This window comes from Salminus brasiliensis, chromosome 12 (genome assembly GCF_030463535.1).
Source record: "Salminus brasiliensis chromosome 12, fSalBra1.hap2, whole genome shotgun sequence".
NCBI lineage: Eukaryota > Metazoa > Chordata > Actinopteri > Characiformes > Bryconidae > Salminus > Salminus brasiliensis.
Window position 1 is genome coordinate 23,020,125 of NC_132889.1, and position 21,427 is coordinate 23,041,551.

General features: G+C 41.5%; 2 protein-coding genes across 2 annotated transcripts; one reads left to right on the forward strand and one right to left on the reverse strand.

Annotated features, from left to right (window-relative positions):
- Window positions 1–2,723: 2,723 nt before the first annotated feature.
- Window positions 2,724–5,936, forward strand: LOC140574391 (uncharacterized). Its single transcript, XM_072694209.1, has 3 exons — window positions 2,724–2,777; window positions 3,578–3,908; window positions 4,594–5,936. The coding sequence occupies exons 2-3, from the start codon at window positions 3,677–3,679 to the stop codon at window positions 4,890–4,892; spliced, it is 531 nt and encodes a 176-aa protein (XP_072550310.1). The 5' UTR covers window positions 2,724–2,777; window positions 3,578–3,676; the 3' UTR covers window positions 4,893–5,936.
- A 1,102-nt stretch (window positions 5,937–7,038) lies between these two features.
- farsa (phenylalanyl-tRNA synthetase subunit alpha) lies at window positions 7,039–21,077 on the reverse strand. Its single transcript, XM_072694434.1, has 13 exons — window positions 20,911–21,077; window positions 18,997–19,134; window positions 18,278–18,376; window positions 17,231–17,349; window positions 13,607–13,699; window positions 11,446–11,574; window positions 11,086–11,201; window positions 10,062–10,146; window positions 9,856–9,955; window positions 9,586–9,754; window positions 9,388–9,465; window positions 8,716–8,830; window positions 7,039–7,758 (listed from the first exon to the last, which is right to left on the reverse strand). Exons 1-13 carry the CDS (start codon window positions 21,055–21,057, stop codon window positions 7,653–7,655), a joined length of 1,494 nt encoding a protein of 497 aa, XP_072550535.1. The 5' UTR covers window positions 21,058–21,077; the 3' UTR covers window positions 7,039–7,652.
- Window positions 21,078–21,427: the final 350 nt, after the last annotated feature.

Genomic DNA, 21,427 nt, shown 5'->3' on the forward strand with positions numbered 1-21,427 from the left:
AACCGACAAATCCTGTACATCCCCAAACTATCACTTATATAAGAGGAGTACTGCTTAGCTGTAGCTCTGTATTTTTATTTGACAGGGGGGTAAACATTATGCAAAATCAACTCACAAACAGACGTTACTAAATGTTACATCTATATCTAAACCCGATGTGTTTGTTTCTACTGATTAAACTGAAAGCTGTTTGTTGAAGATTGGTGATGCTCAAGAATCAGATCACAATCCCTTCACAGCATTCAAAGTCTGACACTGAGCGAGAGAGAGAGGAAGAGAGGGACAGAAAGAGAGCAAAAAAAAAAAAGAAGCGTGACGTGATTTCCGATTTTCATTCTTTGAACTTTCCATTAACTTCCATTTCAAGGAACGTCTCCAAATCCATTTGAACTTTAAACGGCTGAAGGGGTTCAGCTGACACATAATCTGCAGCGTAGAAGGATGATGCTCTGCTTAAGAACTAACGGTCTTCACCAAGTACCACAAAGGCATCACAAAAATTACAAAAACGAGCCACAACGCTAACTTACATTCTCTGCCTGGGTGGAAACAAATACAGCTGAAGCTTTAAGTAGACTCTAGGCCTGAAAGTATCCAGGCACCACTGTTCATTTCTGAATTCAGCTACTTAAATGTGCAGCCATTGCTGAAACAAGTCTTCACTGTTCAGCACACACTCCATTACATACCTCCATAGCACTGACAATAGAATGGGACGCTCTGGAGTTGACATGCCAGGACTCGGAATTGAAGATAATTACGTTTTTAGATTTTTTTTAAGCGAATAGATACTTATTGCATCTATTAAATACATATTATATTAAATACCCTATTTCAAATGTGTATATACTATGTTTGGTAACATCCATACTTCTATAAAAGAAACATTTTGGTTCGTCTATGAGATTGAAAATGAAATTGAACTGAAATGGTGAGTGGTTGGTGTGGCACAACAGATAAAACCACTGGCAGCTAATGAGCTATTATACCATGTGGGAGACCAGGGTTTGATTCCCAGTCTGGGTGACTATCCTGTGCTACACCAATAAGAGTCCCTGGGCAAGACTCCTAACACTACATTGGCCCACCTCTGTAATACGAGTCACCTTGTAAGTCGCTCTGGATAAGAGCGTCAGCTAAATGCCTTAAATGTAAATGTAAATCCAACATCAGTACCTGTCACCCATCACTAATGCTCCTGTGGCTGAATGCAGTGAAATCCTCACAGCAATGTCCCAACACTTAGTGGAAGGCCTTCCCAGAAGAGTAGAGGCCGTTACTGCAGCAAACCCCTTTATACGCTTAATTTCAGTAGAAGCCTTGGCGGGGCAGGTGTCTAAAAACTTTTGTCCTTTTAGATCTTGCCACAGAACAAGGTAAACGTGCTGATATTAAATCAGAAGATAATGTCAGTAGCAGTTTATTGCTGCCAAATGTCACAACAGAGAATGGCTGGACAACCTTGAGGCAGATGGGCTACAACAGCAGACCAGGTCGGGTCCCACTTCTGTCAGCCAAGAACAGAAAGCTGAGGCTGCAGTGGACACGGACTCTTCGGGCTATTCATGCAGTTTTACTGGACCGTTTCTTAGCTTTTCGTACAAACGCAAAAAAGGAAACCCCAGGTTCTTTACTGAGATGAGGGCTGTGTTTGTTAGCAGCGTTAGTTGAGCATCTCCTGTTGTGAATTAAACATGCATACATGAGATATTAAAATATGGGTGGTTGATTGGATCTGGGGTAAGTAAATAATCATGTTCATTAAATGACATTTCTCCTGAACTGTTCCTTTACAAGGACCAACCCGCTCTTCAGTGAGGAAAGTAACAGTTCTGTTGAGCTGTTTGGAGGATGGTGCGCAAGTGAAGGCTAGCCTTGTCCAAAAGGGGGGCTATGAGCATGCCTGATCACAAATCTGTCTAGATTTAGTTATTAAACATGAATATTATTAGTCTATTAGATTATTAGTATATTCAAACTAGCTGAGTTTTTTGGGGGGGTAAATAGCAAAGCACCTTTGTAAGTCGCTCTGGATAAGAGCGTCTGCTAAATGCCTTAAATGTAAATGAATGGGTTAAAAGGGTTTTTCTGATGAGATATTTTGTAATAAAAAATCGAATTATGATTTTTTTTATTACAAAATATGACATAAACTGAAGGAAACTGCAGTATGGGAAATGAATGCTACTCCAAATACCAGTAACCGAGTTAGCTGTTAACACAGTATAAGGAGGCCAGTGTAAACAGTCACAGGCTTCTCAGCGTGTATTCATTCACTGGCCTCAGCACTTTTAGAAGGATTAGCGGGGTAAACAGATCCCAATGTGAAAAGACGTCCATTTCAGAGAGATCACACATCTTCGCGGAATCCTCGGCTGTAATGGCATTAGTGTGATCAGCTCGGCATTACCAAGGGACGCGTTGGTGCGAGCTCTCGAGGGCGGGCTAAAGTCAGCGCTTTTCCCTCGTATCCAATGGCCGTGCTGAGAAACGCAGTGGAAACATGGGCGGTGTGGGACCCAAACAGCGCTAAGACCACTTTAATGAAGAGCTAGGAGACAGACAGACACGCGGCTCAGCACCGCGGACTGCACACCTCACTCTCAGCCACAGCTCCGGACCGACAAACCCAGATCCAGAGACTTTGAGAAGTTAAAGAACCCTGTTTAACGGAGGGATGAGTCCATCAGACGACCGGACACAACGCCGGGATCAGCCCTGGAGGAGTTAAACTAGTGTTTTCAAGGAAGTGGAACATCCGAGCCGTCACGATGGAGGTCTGTATGTGTAGCAGCTCTCATCGCCCTCACTCCCCCTTTCTTTATAGCATTTTTTTTAAATGCAAGTCAATGTAAAAAAAAAAAAAAACAACCCTAATAATATATAAAGTCATTTTGGAGCATTTCTGTTGTTAATGACATTTTAACACAATGTAAAGAACCACTGCCAGATTAAAAATTGATCAAAAGGTAAAAAATATTTAAATTGAAGATAATTACGTTTTTAGATTTTTTTTAAGCGAATAGATACTTATTGCATCTATTAAATACATATTATATTAAATACCCTATTTCAAATGTGTATATACTATGTTTGGTAACATCCATACTTCTATAAAAGAAACATTTTGGTTCGTCTATGAGATTTTAACTGAAATCTGGAAAGAAACTTTTCAAAATGTTTAATATTCTCACAATCCGGATAGTCTTAGAGACTTAATTTAAAAAAATAAATTATTTAATAATATTCATTTGGTAACACGGGACCAAAAATATTTTTTTTTTCTTTTTTCTAAACAACAAAACAAAATTGAAAATGTGGATTAAAGTATAAAAATGACAGGGAAATAAATAACATTAAAATGTATTACTATATATATATATATATATATAAAATATATATAATATACACACACATTTGTCAGAACATGTACTACAGCATTTTTGCTTTTAGGTTCTATACCATGTTAAATAAATATATAAATAAATAAATATATATATCAAAATATATATATCAAAATATATATATCAAAATATATTAATCAAATTATTATTATATTTGTTCATTTCTCCTCCAGAAAACCATACAACGCGTTTCCCCCTCAGCTTGGGCACCGAGTTCGTGAAGGAAAGCTAGAAGCTCTGTGGAACCGCTGCACGGGAGAACAACGAGAGCCATGAACTCCCTGAACGTGACCAGCTTTAATATCACGGACGAGACCGGCCATGCCTATCAGTACTCCTTTCCAGACGAGGACTCTTTGTACAAGGAGTACAAGCCAGTGACCCGGGACCTCATACCGCTGCCCAAGGCAGTGCTGTATTTGCTAATGGGTGCTTTAGTGGTGGTTGCAGTTGCTTATGCCATTGTGGGTCATCTGATCAAGGACCTCGCCAATGATGTAGTAGGTAAGATCACATCTGTACACAGTGTTTGTGAATAGAAGGTCATGTGAGGTAGTAGCTTGAATAAAACGTGCCCTCACTAATAAACTAATTGGAGATTTTCTGTTGGTGAGGACATTGCTTAATGCCTTAAGACAATGAAGTCGTTCCATCATGTAATGATAAGGTCCAGGCCTGTGTTACAGACATAGGTGGCTGCAAAGGGAGGTGCTGAGTGCTTGAGTGCTGACACATTTCTTAGCTATACCAAAGTCAGGTCAAGTTTAAAGCCACAGTCCAGATTAGGACTCGGCCCAGGGTTCACCACCAAAGGTTACCTTCTACCTAAAGCAAAGGGCTTTGAGCGGCTCTGCTAAAAATAAACATTGCTAAAGCGTTCTTTCTTTTACAGAAAGGTCTAAAGAGATCATGTTTTGCAGGGAAGCAAGCAATGGTTTCAGCTTCTCAGTACAGCCTTAAAAATCAGGGTTCCCACAGCTCCCAAATAGTTCAAGAAATAATCATTATACCCGAGCACCAAAAGGTGCTTGGACATACAGTTGTAGGAAGCTTTCAATTATGTGGTTCTTCACACTTGCACATCATATAGCCAGTTGTTTTCAATAACCAATAATCAAATGAAATGATCCTTTATAGATCGCCTATTCCTATTTGTAAAAAACTCGACTTCTCTGTTGTTTTCCTCAAGACTGTGTGCTCGGCCCAGACGAGGACGGCACGGACAAAGAGAGCGACCTAAGGTGCATCTCCCCCCATCACAACATCCCTGCGGCACTGTCTCTGTCCAACGCCTTCCACGTGTGGGATCAGGACGACGTGGTGATACCCCTGCCCTCGGAGGACAGCCCCCAGGCCAGCCCCTTGCTGCTGGCCGCCATCCCCTACATCCCCTCTTTCTTCCCACATTCAGGACACTCCCATATTCCCTCCTCTGCCAGCACCACCAACAGCCCTGGGCCGGCCACCTCTATTCCAAGAGATGTCTAAAAGGGGAACGGACTCAGTCACTCACAAACCCAATGCCCTTTTGAGTGTGTGCGCTGTATGAGGCATACGGCATCACACCTTGAAGTGTGCTCTTGATGTTGGGCATCAGTTTGAAGTGTCCTGAAAGAACCAGGCAAGGATAAACTCATGATTTGAGCAAATGTGGAGATGCTATGGATCTTCGGAACTGACTGATAACATCCTAATGAACCGTCTTACCCATCAACATAAACGAAGATCTATAGAAATGCATTCCAGTCCCGTCGTCTTTCAAACCTTTGTACATATTGAGACAGATTGTGGCTGCACCGCTGAAGCATTGAGGCATGCCAAGGTCACTTTGGAAGCCGAAATGGGGTTGCTTGAGCCTCCATATTACTCGTGTCACTTTGATGTTGTGTAAGATGATTTGCAAAAGCTGAGCAAAACTACGAGACATCACGACTTATCCCAAAGAAAAGTGGGGATTAGCAAAAGTGATAAGGGTTGTAGTGCCAGTGACTCAGAGAACTCCGATCTCCTTCCTTATGTTCTCAACTTGCTGACGTGTTACGCAACTCCTCAGGCCTGACCTTTCAATTCCATCACAAATAGAGACCCACCGCCTCTAATGGCTTTTTCAGAGAGTTTCGTTTTACTGCACTTTGCCTCTTGCGGCCTGGAGCTCGTATTCGGACGTTGTAATCCTCTGTGAGAAATGGGCGAAACGGGGAAGCCAAAAGGAGGAATGAAAAGAAGGGTGTGGCAGCAGAGAAGACGGGGACCAAATCAGACGGCGGCATGACATGACGGCAAGCCTTTAGGATGATGAAAGACGAGGCCTTTTCTGACAGATAAACTTCTCACTTAGACATTGTTGGACTTTGCCAATAGCTAAGAACAAATGCATGATCCTGTAGAGATGAGGAACCACGTCAGAGTATTAGAACCTTTGAACATGTCTTCCAGTTGTGCCATTACGCTTAGATGGAGAACCGTTTCTCATACTGATGTATTTGCTTATGCTGACATTCATGTTAAGCATTTCGTTTGCTGTTGTTAAATCTTGGACAATGTTCTGTAATGCTAATCTGCTATTCTGCAAACCTGAAAGTAGGCTACTGCTGAAAGTGAACCCACTGCAACACCTCTTATAATACAAGTGGTTGGACACCATTATACACATCATACAGAAGTGGTTTTCTGTCATTTATGGTTACATGCGCATGTCATTTCCATCTACTCCTGCAGAATATTACACTACTAATTAAACTGCCATGCTGGTAGGAATTTTGAATGATCATTATTTGGGGAATTAGATCACTGATAGAACCATAGAACCCCAGGCATGACAAGCTCCTCTCGGACGATGGAGGGGGTTAGGTTACTTTAACATCAAGACTTAAGAAGTTACGACATCTCTCTAAGTAAACACGACGTAGGCCCTAATCCTTCACCGTCACAAAGGATTCCCTCAATCCCTTGCACGGACCGCTGGCGCGCCAAAGGATTTGTGTGCCAATCAATGACTGACGTTTGCTAGTCAGTGACCAGTCTAGTGCCCACAGGGAACAGGATGTTGGCTTCCGGGGAGAACTGGAAAGAAGTGCAAGCTAAAAATTGCCCAACAGATAACGGTCGAGTTATGTGCGTTATTATGCACTTGCTAGAATATTCACCGACCACCTAGGTTAGACCCAAAGCACTGCATGTGGCACTGCATCTCATTCTTAGGAGAGAGGGAGAGCCCGATATCCTTTGGGTCAGGATCCTAGGCCAGTTAGATTTCCACTTACTAGAAAACAATATACACACTTGTAGAGTACTAAATAGAAAACCTTGTATGGATGCGTACATTCCTCATGTAAACACATACACACACGCAGAGCACCTCCCCTTCATCTGACCGTGTGACAGATTTAGAGGGTGACATTTAAGCTCAGCGTCTTCACTGGAATTACACAAATAACCTTTAAGTAGTTGGGTCAACCTGCTGAGCACTTGGAAATTCCATTCAGATCAGGAGAACATCTTTCTTACACACACACCCACACAAGCATGGGATGCCACAACAGCATCATGCTCCAAAGTTGAGCAAACAGGCTTTAAAAATGCACAACAGCATAAAAAGATAAAATAATAATAAAAAGACAATGATTCACTCTGATCTTATTTAAATGTTTTAATTTAACATTTCTATGTTCTGAATAGTTCCCTTTGATAAAATGGTTCAGTTGCATTTTGAATAGTGAAGATAAGTCCAGAGTGTGAAAGACAATTTTTGATTTTGAGAGAAACATGACAGCAATAGTAGAACTTCATTAAATATAGAGCGTTGTGTGAATGCTAGCTAGCCCTAGTATATTCTAACTCTAGCTCAGAGTACATGCAGACCTGTAGGTTGGAACAGTGCACCTGTGTAAGGGTTAAAATATGACCATTTTATAGCCTCCTGCTCCAGCTAAACAAAAAAAGCATGCTATAACAATGCAAATTAACCATCTTGCATATGAAGACTGGCATGTTCCTCGCAAACACCGATCTCACAACTCGGACAACACTTCTTTTTTCCATCATACATGTCTGTCTGACATCACTGAGACATGGGCAGAGGACTTCGGTAGAGTGTGCGTTATATGGCGAGGATTACGCAGAGCATAACAACGTGGACCGATCCAGAATGCTTAATGAATCCATGAGGTCTGAGTATGAAAGGGTCCTGAAGAGGCAGGCTTATTTCGTTTGGCTGGCGGCCAGCCGGCAAGGGTCCCTGAGTACACTTTAAGAGTCCAGGCGGCACACTGGACCGTCATACACCATCTGCAGGTTCACTTTGTGCCCCACCAGCTCGCGGATGTTGTTGATGCCGTATTTGATCATGGTGGGCCTGTGGTGGTGGGGGGGGGGGGGGGGGGGTGTTGGAGTTGGAGAAGAAAAAAAAACAATTATTTGTATATAGTTCAGATGCGTTTATTTATTTGAATAGGAAATCCAGCATAACTAAAACGGGAGTTGTCAAATGGGCCAATTTCAACACTTAACAGTCTAGACTAATTATATTTATGCCTCCAAAACTAATATACACCCAGCCCACAAGTGAAAGCGCCCACATAGCTGAAATGTGGTACAACGCAGCAGCCATTTCTAGAAAATATGGTGTTTTTCTTACTTTTGTAGTTGCCACAGCTGCGCAGCAGTACCACTGGAGAGCAGTGCATCACTGCCAGACTCCAGAATGTGACTGCTACGTGAATCAGGCCTTGGAAAATCAACTTCTCCTGTGCCAGTTCTAAACTAATCTTCAGGGGTGTGTCTGATGCTATTAGTTGCATGGACCCTTGCCAATTTAGTGACGTGTCATGCATAAACCAGGCCTAAGGCAAAGTTCGCACAGTCGGAAAAGTGGGCCATATCCGTTTTTCTCACCAAATCAGATTGTTTTTTTTAAGGTTGTTCACACTATCTTTTTTTTTTTTTTTTTTAACATGATCTATATCTGACCAGGCCATGCTCCAAAAACCTACTCGTTCAGAGGTAAACAATCAAAATACAGTGAACAACAACAGCCACTTCCTTAATAGCACATGAATTCACACTGCCATGTATTGGATCTGTATTGATATCTGATACATCATATAAAAGTGGTCCAAACTGAACTGAAAATGTCAGATGCAATGCGTTTTCTGCCATCCATACTGACGAATAAGATCAGATTTTAGCAACACCATGCAAACACACCCAAAAAATACACCCAAATAACCACAACTGGACTTAAGATCCCCTGAAGTTCTCAACCACACTACAGCAGTAATACTGATCAGGCAAGAACTTGGCATGTACTCACCGTTCTAAGGACAGCCCCCAGGCAATGACCGACACGTCCTCAGGCAAACCCATAGGCAAGAGCATCTCAGGCCTAAAGACCCCAGAGTTACCGACTTCCACCCATTTCTTTAGCCCTGAAAAAGGCAGAGAAGGGTATAAGAAGTTAGGTAGGGGGAAAAAAACTGTGCCAGGATTCCCAATGATTTACTGTTTTAAAGAAAGTGCAGCAAACAGCAATTAGTTAATTTGCACTAGTAAATATACTTATATATAATCAGAATTATCTGATCACTTAAATATATGCAAAAATATGTAACAATGTACCTTAAAATAACAGCTCCTAAATCATTGTGACCCTCTACTGATTTGTAATAGGAAGAGTGGTTCGTCGATCAATGCTACTCCGGGTTTGGCACGCTGCTAACGGCACTATGTAATTCTGGTGAAGCGGGCCGGATATCGCTCGTGAGAACCGTGCCAAGCTCTGTAACTATGTTTGTGTAGAATCCGGTATTTTTACGTTTCAGCGACGGCTCTGTATCTCTCAAAAATGCATGTGAAAAGTGGGTTTCAAAGCTCAAAGCATAAATTACACATCCTAAATGTAGGGGGAGCCCAAAAGCAAGAAGTACCAATTCTCGCATAATGCTGCTTTAAGAGAGATCAAAAAGTTGCCTTCAGTCATGCTTACCTTCATGATAACTGAAGATTTCCATGCTGGGTTCAGTGTAAGGGTTGTAAGCAGGCTTGAAACGCAGTTTAGTAATTCCTAGAAATAAAAAGCAAACAACAAATTACCAATTTTTGTGAATGCACAAATCTCAGGTTGAAACATCAGTCTAGCATGGCAGCTAATCAGGCCTGGGTTTCCTAAAAAACCCCACCTTACCCAGTTTCATAAAGAACTGGTGCAGAATCCCCATGAGGTCTCCCAGGGTAAGGCCGTAGTCCACCACCACACCCTCGATCTGATGAAACTCAGCCAGGTGAGTGGCATCCAAGGTCTCGTTGCGGAACACTCGGTCTATAGAGAAGTACTTCACTGGTGTGAACTTCTCCTGAGAGAGTAAGAATAGATGTGTGTTTGGAAGGAGCTGTGATGTGCAGTTGTAGGATTCTAACTTTGTATCAGAGAGTCAGAGTCCGTTTCTGTGTTTACCTGCTGTGCTAGTTTGTAGAGCATGCGTGCGCTCACGGCTGTGGTGTGTGTTCGGAGGATGTTCTTCTGTGCTTCTTCAATCTTCCAGTCATACTTGTACCTGATCCAGGCAAACGAAAAGAAAACAGTAAATATGAACAAGTGCATGAAGATGCTTCTAGAGTGTGTGTGTGTGTGTGTGTGTGTTTTTATGGGGAGCATCTCACCCCTGTGATCCATAACCTCCTTCAGAGTGAACCTTCTTCACTCTTTCCAGGTAGTCCTGAGGGAACTCATGAGCCAGTGCTGGGTCTGAAATGTAGGAGGTAAACCTTTTTAGCTCAGCGTTACAAAGTGTTCATATGATATGCCTGTAAGATCACATAATAAAAAATATATATACATATAAACATTATCTAAAATATTAATAATAACAATAATAATAAAAAGAACATTCCATTGACCTCCAAAAGCTATGAAATGGCAAATTTCAGATGACCATCAATTAAATGCAGACAAGGTCTGCATGATCTGGACATAATAATAAAGTCAATGGCCAATAAAGCCACTGGATCTTACAATTAAAGCAGTACAGAAACAAGCAATAAAAAACTACTGTACCAATAATAACCTCATGGATAAACATTAACTGGTTATTCCTACCATGGCAGAACCAGTCAAAATATTTTGGACACTTCTGATGAATACATTCAGCTGCTTCAATTTCCACCCATTGCTGACACAGATGTGCAAACGCACACCCACAGCTTGTCTAGTCCCTGTAGAGAAGTTCTGGAGCAGATCAACATGAACCTATTGGCACCATGACTAATGCCAGGCATTGGCTAGAGGGGTATAAAGCCCCCAGCATTGAGCTGTGGAGCAGTGAAACTGTGTTCTCTGGAATGATCTATGGTGCTCCATCCAGTCCTTTTGAGAAGTTAGGGATCTGGGGAGGAGTTGGGGTGATTATCATTCAACATCCTAATCCTCATTAATGATCTTGTCACTGAATACAATCAAATCCTCAGTAATGCTCAAAAATCTAGTAGAAAGCTTTTCAGACAGTAGAGATAGTTACTCCAACAAAACCAAATATAATAATAATGAATTTGGAAGAAACAGTGAATGAATGAGTCCTAATACATCTGTCTAAATGGTGCACCCTTATTACAGTACACAACTATAAATAATGATGCATCCCTAATGCAGATCATGAGAAATTAACAGGTGATTTTTTTTTTTTTTTACCAGACAGGAAAAAGGTGTCGTGCTGGTCTCTGGCTGGATGTTGCTGGGGTTGGAACAGAGAGTCGAAGTTCCAGAAAGAACTCTCTATGAAGTTATTAGTGGGCATTTCAGTGAACCTACGATGTGAGGGACACCAAAAATCGGTATATGAGACATGGGCTGAGAAATCATGAAAACAGACTTGTGGCTTCATCAATCAGAAAAGTGATTACATTAATAGGTTGAATAAAAAATAAAAAAAGAGCAAGACTATATGAAAGGTGCAGAACATCATCTCCAACTCTACTGCAAATTCTGCTTTTAAACTGAAGATTGACAGTTCAGTAGTAATAAGAGCTGGAAGACATGAACAGAACTGACCCCATCTCCAGGAAGATCTGTCTGAACTGTGTCCGCACCTTCATCAGCGGGTGCAGGTGCCCAGAGTCTGGAGCCACACCCATTGCCTCAAAGTTATAGGGCTTAAACTTCTTGTCCCTCCAGCTCCCACTGAAAAAGAGAGAGATATTTGCATGCCTCATTTTCATTTCAGAGCTGAACTTTAGTTAAACTGGTGGCACCAGTCTTGTATAATGATGAAAAATAGGCCTCAGGCTGACAGCTTCATTTCACGTTTATAGACAGTGCTACTGAGTTCATATTAGATCAGGCTTGAGCAACAGCTGCAATCAAAAGCTGCCAAATGGTCTCCCGTGCATTCAGAAATGCCAGCGTCTTTCTAATTTGACAGGTTAATGACCCAATCCAACCGTCACGTTCTGGAACAGGCTGACCTGGACATGACCAGGGTCTGCCCCGTACAGTGGCATCCCAGGTAAAGCGGAGTTCAGGGCACAGGCCTGCCAAGACAAAATGTGACCTAGCCTAAATATGATCAGACAATGAGCAGATGTTTGGGCATAATCAGATAACCCCAAGCGAAAACCAGATTCTCACACAGGATGCACTTTAACCCCTTTATGCTCCGTGACTTTTATTACTAAAAAAAATAAAAAAATAAAATAAAATAAAAAAAAAAAAGACAGGAACCACTGGTGGTTTCATGGAGTTTAAGAGGTTCAAACATGCAAATAAGCTTTACAACATGCTAACATTATCACGTTCAAAAGAGCCTTGGACAGATAATGATCATCTATAAATTATCACAATAAATATTATTGTAATCTATAAGTAATGAAGTGCACTGAAGTGTTACAGAGTCTTACCCTATAGCTCACATTTCCCCTGATGGTAATGTACTTATATCTATATGACCGTGATGTTCCACACGGACAGCATGCAGCACTGTTAACAGTGGTCCAGTGGTTCTTAACATGCAGATTATAAAATGTAGAGCAATATCCCATTATATTATAATCTAGTATATTATAGTTTAAAGACACTTTTACGATAAAAGATATTCATCCTGATAGACATGATCACAGACAAAATGCATCAGTAATGACAATTTTAAAACTTGATTTTTATTAAGAATGTGCTGCACTTCATCTAATTAAATTCAGACTAATTACATGGGTTGTTTGACACGTGCACTTGATTAGTGTTCTTCAAGCACTAACCATATTCTCGATATGCTTAGAAAAGTGTGATTATGATAGCAAAATTTATCATGATACAGTAAAAGTCATAATGCCCACCTCTAGTTATGAATTAATATATTGATATAGATTATTTTAGATCACTTTTTTTAAAATCAAATTTTAGAAAAAAACTCCATAGTGTAAAAACACCACAATCATATGCATATGATCTTTTTTTATGCAATCAAAACAGCAGGATCTGAAGACATAGTACAACACGGATATCTAGCAGTTGTGGTTTGTAAAAACATTTAAAATAAAATTAAAATCTACACTGTGTTTAGAAATCAATACAGTATTAAAACAGAGATAATTTGATATCTCAATATTTTCTTACACCCGTATTCAATAATAATCAATGATCAAATCTCAGCCCTGACACGGTCAAGGGTTCCCAAGGCATACTTATGTGCATGGATAGCAAAGAGCCCACAGGAGAGCTACTGTGGCACAAACTGCTGAAAATGTTAATGCTGGGCACGTCTCGTGGAGTCCATGCCACGACGTTTTTTCTTACACTGTTTTTCTTACACCCCTATTCAAGAATATTAATGATATCAATGTAGCTTCGCTACAATCAAACAGTGGTCAGTCCAACCGGTAAAGAACACCTTCAAATGACCCATTATTCCCATATTAATAGGAATGTATGCAGTGGTCTAATGGCAAATACCTTGAATCAATCAGAGCAGTAACTATTACTGAGGGTCATTCAGGAATTTCCATCACAATAGTTAGGGCACGCAGGGTTACAGACTGATGTAATCATTCCCATTAATCTGATGACACACTCCATAAAAAACATCAATCAGCAGAAAAGCTCTCATGCTATATTAACAGGTTCTAATTTGGAAGTGGTAACAGGACCCTGAGTGTGTGTGTGTGTGTGTGTGTGTGTGTGTGTGTGTGTGTGTGTGTGTGTGTGTGTGGTGAAGGCTCACCTGGCGATCATCTCTGGAGTGAGTTCTGTCTCCTGCTTGGTGATGGTGGTGCTGAAGTTGCTGCCTTTGGTGATCCAGTAAGACTTGACTGTCCTGAAGGCAACACAAAGGGAAACACATAGCACTCACCCTGAAGCTCAAATTCAGAGAAGATTTGATGATATTCAACATGATATTGCAGTTGATTTAGGTTTGTCATTATGTTAACTGTAGTCTTGCTGCCTCGAATATTCTGATCATATCAGAATATTATGACCACCTAGCACATAGTGGTAATTACTACCCTTGGATCGAATGATACTAGTGAGACCTTATGGCATGGCATCAATGCCCTGTGGGGCATAACTGCTATGCTGTACCATTCTCGGTACACCTTTACTACGGCAGCTCTAGAACCTCCCGTGAAGTTAGTGGTTTCGGAAATGCCACCACCCTTTGCCCTTTTAGACGTCAGTCAAATTGGTTTCTCTGGCCACGTTGATTGTTTTGCAACTGACTGGTGTGCTCGCTTATTTATGTGTACAGCAAAGCCTGGCACATGGCATCTGTGATATCCCGGGCAGAGTATATTCCAAAGCAAAAGTGGTCATAATATTCTAATATGACTGGGACAGTGGGCGAAGGGTGGTAGCACCTCGGAAACCACAACATCTCACAAAGTTAGTAAAGCTGTCATTGTGATACTTAGCATATTAATCCGGAATCCGCCACTGTGGACCAGTTAACCTCTATAATGAACACCTTCCCTCACATAATACGGTCCATGCCACAAAGTTTCACTAACGTCATCCAAGCCAAGCATGGTTATTCCCACTATTAGGTAGGTGGTCAAAATATTCTGATATGACTGGCAAAATGAATAACATTGATCATCTCTTTATAGCGGGACCGGTCAAGGGTAGGATATACATATTATGCAAAAGGTGAACAGTCCGTTCTTGAAGCTGAGGTAGGAAGAAGGAACAATGGGCAAGCACACTGATCTGAGCTGTTCTGAACTACTCCTAAAGGACCGAACTGTGACAGCTAGAAGACTGGGCCAGAGCATCTATAAAACAGCAGGTCTTGTGGGGGGGGGGGTCCCAAGGCATACTAATGTGTGTTGGTAGCAGAGAGCCCACAGAGAGCTGGGGAGAGCAGGGGGGGCTACACAATATTAGCCAGGTGGTTTCAATGTTATGGTTCATCTGATAATCTCCCCCTCTGTTTTCTATTTAAATATATATATAAAAGATAGGTGACCAATTTGGTCACAGGTTGACTGCGAAACATCCATTGAGGTGGGGTATCTAAAAGCCCTGACCGTTAGGAACTTGCGGAATTATATGAACTCCTATGGAGATCAACATTAAGGCAAATGCTCAGAGAGTTGAGAACACACAGCAAGAACGGGGAAACACGAACGTTTCCAATGAACATCAGATACGTCCAGCTAAGTCTCCTCTAATCCTAATACTTCACATCAGACGGCGACCACAAAGCCCAGTCCTCATTCCTTTGAGAGGGGATTTAGCTCAAAGACAGAACACTGATGTAAGACAGTGATTGGTTATGATGTGAACAAACTAGATATGAAGAGCAATCGGCTAGGCTACCCGTCTGGTCCCGCGCGGCCCCTGATGTGCACTGCTCCGCATCCATTTGGGATATTAAAAAAATATTTGCTAATGCCGGCCAAAGCTCCTCAGCTGGAGCCCAGCCATTTAGGACACACACACACACACACACACACACACACACACACACACACACACACACACACACACACACACACACACACACGAAATGGCATTTTCCATCACTAACAGAGCTTATCCACCTCTACTCTGCTCTTAAAATGAGTACAAACATTGCTGCTGCCTTTAAGCTAAGGAAAATCACTGCAGAAATAAGGACGACGGCAGCAGCTGTGCAATCGATTAGTTAAGCTAAGGAAGACCGTAATCCTGAACATTTGGTAAGGTTAAAAAGTACAACAGGATTATATAATATGCTCTTTTTTTAAGTACATATTAAATCTCATGTGTGTTTGTCTTGATCCAGATGACTTGGCTGTTACTGAACACTCCCAAAACAAGCACTATGCAGTAAATGGTTCAGGCCATTTTTCTTATTTGTAATCCATATGGTACTGGTCGGACTAATATGTGACTCTGAAGCTAGGAACCAGTTTTATTAATGACATTTTTAAATGTAACAAGTTGGCATACTGGTACTGATATAGGTTAGCATGTCGACATCCTGAAACCAGGTCTAGTCGGAAACAGCACACCCTCACAATGAGTGATGTGATGCTGTTAGCTGTGCGTTTCTTTCAGTAAGGTAGTTGAGTGTTTAACTAGTTTCAATATGATCATTCTAAAGCAGCATTAATTGTATCTTATCTTCATTGTGATAGACACATCATCATAGCAACATTAAGTAGCAATTCTTGCTTAAAACAATGGCGTCTCTGAGTATGTAACGTTAGTGGAGCTGAATGTGACCCCTTTTGCGTAATGCTGCATACGCAGAGTGTAGAATCCTGTAACGTTGCTCTACCACGTCAGTCTGCATGTTTCTTTTCCCTTCAGTGACGGTTCTGCATCTGCCAGCTTGCCAACAAATACATGTGCACCGCTGTCCACAAGGGGGAGCTCAAAGCGTGATTTGTATTTCCGGCAGTGGAGTAAAACTGTATCGGGGGACCGTTTATTTATACATCATATCATTAACATTCAAACAATTAAAATTTATACACAAACAATTAAAATTTAAAGCTGCTGGTGATGCTTCTTGCAGCATCTTGTAAAACACAATAACTTAAAGCAGCATTGTGCGAGAATTGGTATCCCTTGCTCCGGGGCTCCCCCTGCAGTCAGGAGGTGGAATTCGCACTTTGAGCCATTCCTAAAGGACAAACTTTTCACAGGCACTTCAGTACAAGCTGAGAGGTACAGAACCCACACTCAAAGTGGAAGAAGCAAGTGGATTGAGACGGCAGAGTAATATTGCACTCGATTTTACACAAATAAGGTTATGCAGCATTATGCAGTTCTCGTAAGCGCTTTCCTGTTTACTTAGCAGCGTGCCAACCCTGGAGTAGCAATGATAGAGGTTCTATTGTCCTTATTACCAGTCATGTGGAGCATCACAATGATTTTGAAGCTGTTATTTTAAGGTAAAAATGCTACATCATGTCACTTTAAAAGTTTTTTGGTTGTCATTTTTCCTCCAGCATGCCTACATATAAAACTTACAACTAAAATGAACATATACAACATAAAATGTGCCACAGCCTTTGCACACTCTGCATTAGGTTTTTACACTGCAGTACACTAACAGTAGTTAGTGTACTAAAGAGGTGTGTTCTCAGTAGAGGATGTGGAACTTTCGCATTTAGTGCCATCTGCTGGACATGAGCTGTAAAAGAACATGCAAGGAACAACGTAAAACATTACACTATCAGCACTGCTCTCATCAACTATTTCCTAACACATAGGACTGCCTCCAAAAAGAGCCATCCTCTGTAGTCTGTAAATGTGGAGATTTCATTGTGATTATACCAGACGAGGCTCCTGGAAACCCCCTGCCCATCAGGGATGTTGTTCTAAGAGACACAGAAACAGTGAAAACATGTCTTACACTTCTGTGAGCAGTTTGCGTTTCTTCAGCTCATTCTTCTCTTTCTCCTCCAGCTCAGAAGACTGTCCATTCTTCACCTGCTGCAGTTTCTCCCTCACCGTGTCTTCAATGCTCTCCACCTGTAAAACACAGCAACGGTAAAACACTGTCAAACATGTCTTTCAGCGCAGTTCCTTACACTCTACTAACCTAAAAGTTCATTCAAATATGAACTCAAAAACCAAAATAGCTTGAGGAGGGTAAGGACTTAATACAGGTCTCCTCCAATACATGCAAAGCCAGGGCAGCCAGTCACGCTCAGAGGAAAGTGCCTGGTCCCCAGCGCCACTGCACCAGCTAGCAGACGCCTGTGCTGGCTAACATCATTTAAAAGTGATAGCGAGAGTGCCATCTACCCAGCCGGAGAGAGCATGGACAATTGTGCTTTCTCCTGTGTTTTGGCAAAACGGCATGGAACAGGGAAAAACCCTGTTTAACTTTTAAGGGAAATCAATGTTTAAAAAAAAAACGAAATTGGAGCATTTCTATTGGTCCATTCTTCACATCTAAAATGTAAAGAACAACTGCCAGATTCAAACAGTGTCAAAATGATACATTAAAATTAATTAATAAATAAAATAAATGTGCTAGTGCAATAGATAAGGTTTTTGTGAGACAGTGACAATAAGTTTGTTCTTCTGTTCTTACTATACTAACCAAACACACAAAAAAAAGGGTTCCCCCAGGGTTCTTTACTACAAGCAATAAATAATTACAGAACGATGACAACACGAAGAACCCTTTGGATGCTCAAGTGCTTCTTTTGTAGATCTATAATCACACCAAAAAGGGTTTCTAATATCAATAGTCAAAGAACCCCCTTTTCAGTACAATACGGAACCTTTTTTGTTTAGAACGTACATTGGCCTGGTGGATCCAACACAAAACTAAAGAAGCTTTAAACTAAAGAAAAACTTCACATACCAAACATTAATTGCAAACTATTTGGTAAACCATTCCTTTAAAGACCAGAGAGTGACCTCTGTGTTAGCGCAGAAACAAACCCACCATTCTGAAAACACGAGGGCCTCCTTCATGAGCTTTATCCAGGCGGATCCATTTGTTGGACATGGCCTTGCTGAAGCCCACTTTGCCACTGGCCAGTTTCTACAGGAGAGCGAACAAGACAGAGGTTTAGTATGCAAGTAAACACATCAGCACATCTGAGTCCTGAATCAGTTCTGCAGTTCACAGCATCCAAGTAGGTACATACAAACTCAGATCTCAACCGTTTGTAGATATTCACTTTCGGTACCTTTTGGCCAAGTGTGAGAACCCTAGGCTGAAAACAGCTGAATTCTCAATAGTCATTAAAATCCTACAGTTACTACATTTACATGCACAGACATGGCCTGATATTTGAGAGTAAGACAGCTAGTCTAACTAAGCTCTGTAAACAGAGCAAACAGACTGACTTACAGTGTTAGTCGAGCTAGATAGATTTAGGCATTTATGCATTTTTAGCATTAAAACAAACAATACAGTTAAAAATGAAAGCCTGTGACTCCTCCCTCCCTTATAAAAATCATATTGTCGTACACCGAAATCAGTGGAAAACTCATTTGTACAATGAAGGGAGCATTTCAGACTATGCAGGTGGGCATAAACAAATGACAATTGGACAAACACAGCATTAAGTCAGAGCCTACTGGATGCTTGTAATTGTAGTAAGTGATCAAGCCCAATAGAGCAGGTTATAGATCTTGTCTTGTTTTCCTTTTCCTTACCATGAGCTGGTTCTGGGGCAGACCCTCTTCAGGAATGGCGTTAAACACGCGGGCCTCATGGCTACCCTGCTCAGCTATCTCGCTCCCCTCTCCAGTCAGTTCCCAGTGTTTGGAGGAGCGCTGCGTGGCCTCAATCACCTGTGAGCATCATGTACATCAATACAAGTTAACTGAAACAGGCATTCCTGACATAAAGCACAGCAGGCTGATGTAAGCGTAGGTCTTATAGAGCTGCGTGTTGGTTAAGGGTACCTGAAAATATCTGAAAAGTACCTGTTGCACCGATACTGATATCGTATCAGCATCGCCGCACAGATACTGGCACTTACACACAGTATCATGATAGAGAGCACAGATACCAGACGCTTACTCATGCCTTTATAGAACATTTTTGTTTGCATATGATATTAAACCAAACGTTTAAACAACCAGTAAAAGCCAGTCATATAGTTATTACCATTAAACAGATATTTAATGAAACTTTTACATCCAAAAAAAAAGGTTTAAGCAGCTTGTTTAAAGGCCACACACACTGAAGTCTAGTACCTTTTTACATAGAGACGTGTACCTGAATGCGAAATTGCTGAACAAGCCTTTTGTTTCTAAACTGGCCTTTTATTTTGAAATGTGAATTTTACACCAATTAAAAGATGTTTGGTGAAGCTTAGCAAGCTTATGGTTATCTACTTGTGTTTCTGCCTTTTAATTTTTTCAAATGTGCAGTTTCTCAGCCAGTAAATGCTGTTCTTTCAAGCTTATTATGTCTTATTTGGGATAATATAGAAACAAGCACAACCCATCAAAAGTGGAACACAAGTATCAGAATTTATAGTCATTACAGCCAGAGTATTTCAAGTACCTGTATTGGCAGATACGTGAAAATCTGGTCTCGGAAAGCAGTATCTTGGTATTTCGGTTTTGCAACCCCAAATATTTTATTTCTCAAATAGTGGTGAAAAACGGCAAAGCAATCATTGTACAATACGTAGAAGTCTCCTCAGTCTCTCCTCTTCTGCGAAGGCTTTAAACTTTACTCAGGTCAGGTATGGTTGTTGGATAATTAGCTCTTGATCACAATCGCCACCCTTGCTCATGCCAGTGGCATTGGATGGAGCTCCATCGCTCCACAGAAGAGAGTTTGAGCTCCTCTGTAAGGAATGGATGCACTTTAAAGAAACTGCCCCTTAAAGCTGGAGGAAGTAACCCTGAGAAGGACCAAGACCAATGTAGGGGAGGGAGGGGGGGGAGGGGGGGGAGATCAATCCTCCACCAGCCAAAACCATCAATGGTAGCCTCAAATGGTAGCTATAATATCTCCTCAACACCACAACCCTAGGTTGTGGTGTTGAGGAGATATTATAGCTACCATTTGAGGCTACCATTGATGGTTTTGGCTGGTTGTGGTGTTGAGGAGATATTATAGCTACCATTTGAGGCTACCATTGATGATTGATCCCCCCCCTCCTATATTCTAGGTGCTATCTAGGTGCTGGTATATCAGGATGACACAGACATGTCGCTAGCAGCAGTTTGATGGTTTGGAGTGAAGCAGGTGCCGGGAAAGCAGCCGATTTCCCTCTTTAGAGTGAGGTACAGTAAATGCTTCTGGAGATGCTCGATCCACCTACAGCACAAACCGCCACCATTCATTTGAGCAGCAGGCAGGAAACATCAGCTCCTCTGTAACGATAAACAGTGACAGCTGCCCACGTCAAACACCCGCTGATCAGTATACTTCACATACAGATCGCACACTGCCCAGCTTTAGTACAAATGTGAGCTTTACTCGTATAAAAGCACACTGCTGATGAATCACATTTGCGCTGCTGTTGCATCAGTCCATCCATACAAACTCAGCTCCGCTCCGCTTAGCTTAGCATGTCTCCTCAGCGCCGGCAGCACAGCACAACTCACCTCTCCAAGGGCTTGGAGACTCTTTACGGCCCCGACGACCACTTGGTGGTCCACGCTGAGACTGCTTGCCACATCCTGGCTGTCGATACCTCCGTCTACCTTCTCCACAAGCCGTAAAAGAGACTCTAACAGCCCGCTGTCTGCCATGCTTAACCCTGCTAGCCTAGCCAAGAGAAAGCGGAAGTGACGACACCGACGTCGACTACCCTGAACGCTACCGTGAAAAAAAAAGACACGACGTCATTTATTTAATTTTAAGATATTAAATCATTTATTTTACCATAACTTTTGTTTTTGTTTTTTTCGAGAACGTATTAAATTAATTATCTATATGGCCCGTGAACTCCAAATCTGGACCAAGTCTTCCTAAAGCGTCTTAGTGCCGTGATCGTCTTAAGTGGTAGAGAGACTGTTCAGTGTGATGCTCGCTCGACCCTTTATTAATCTGATTTTATTATTATTATTGTTTTTGCTTCAGTCGAGCCGTGGGTTTCATAAAGGAATAACGCCTGATTTT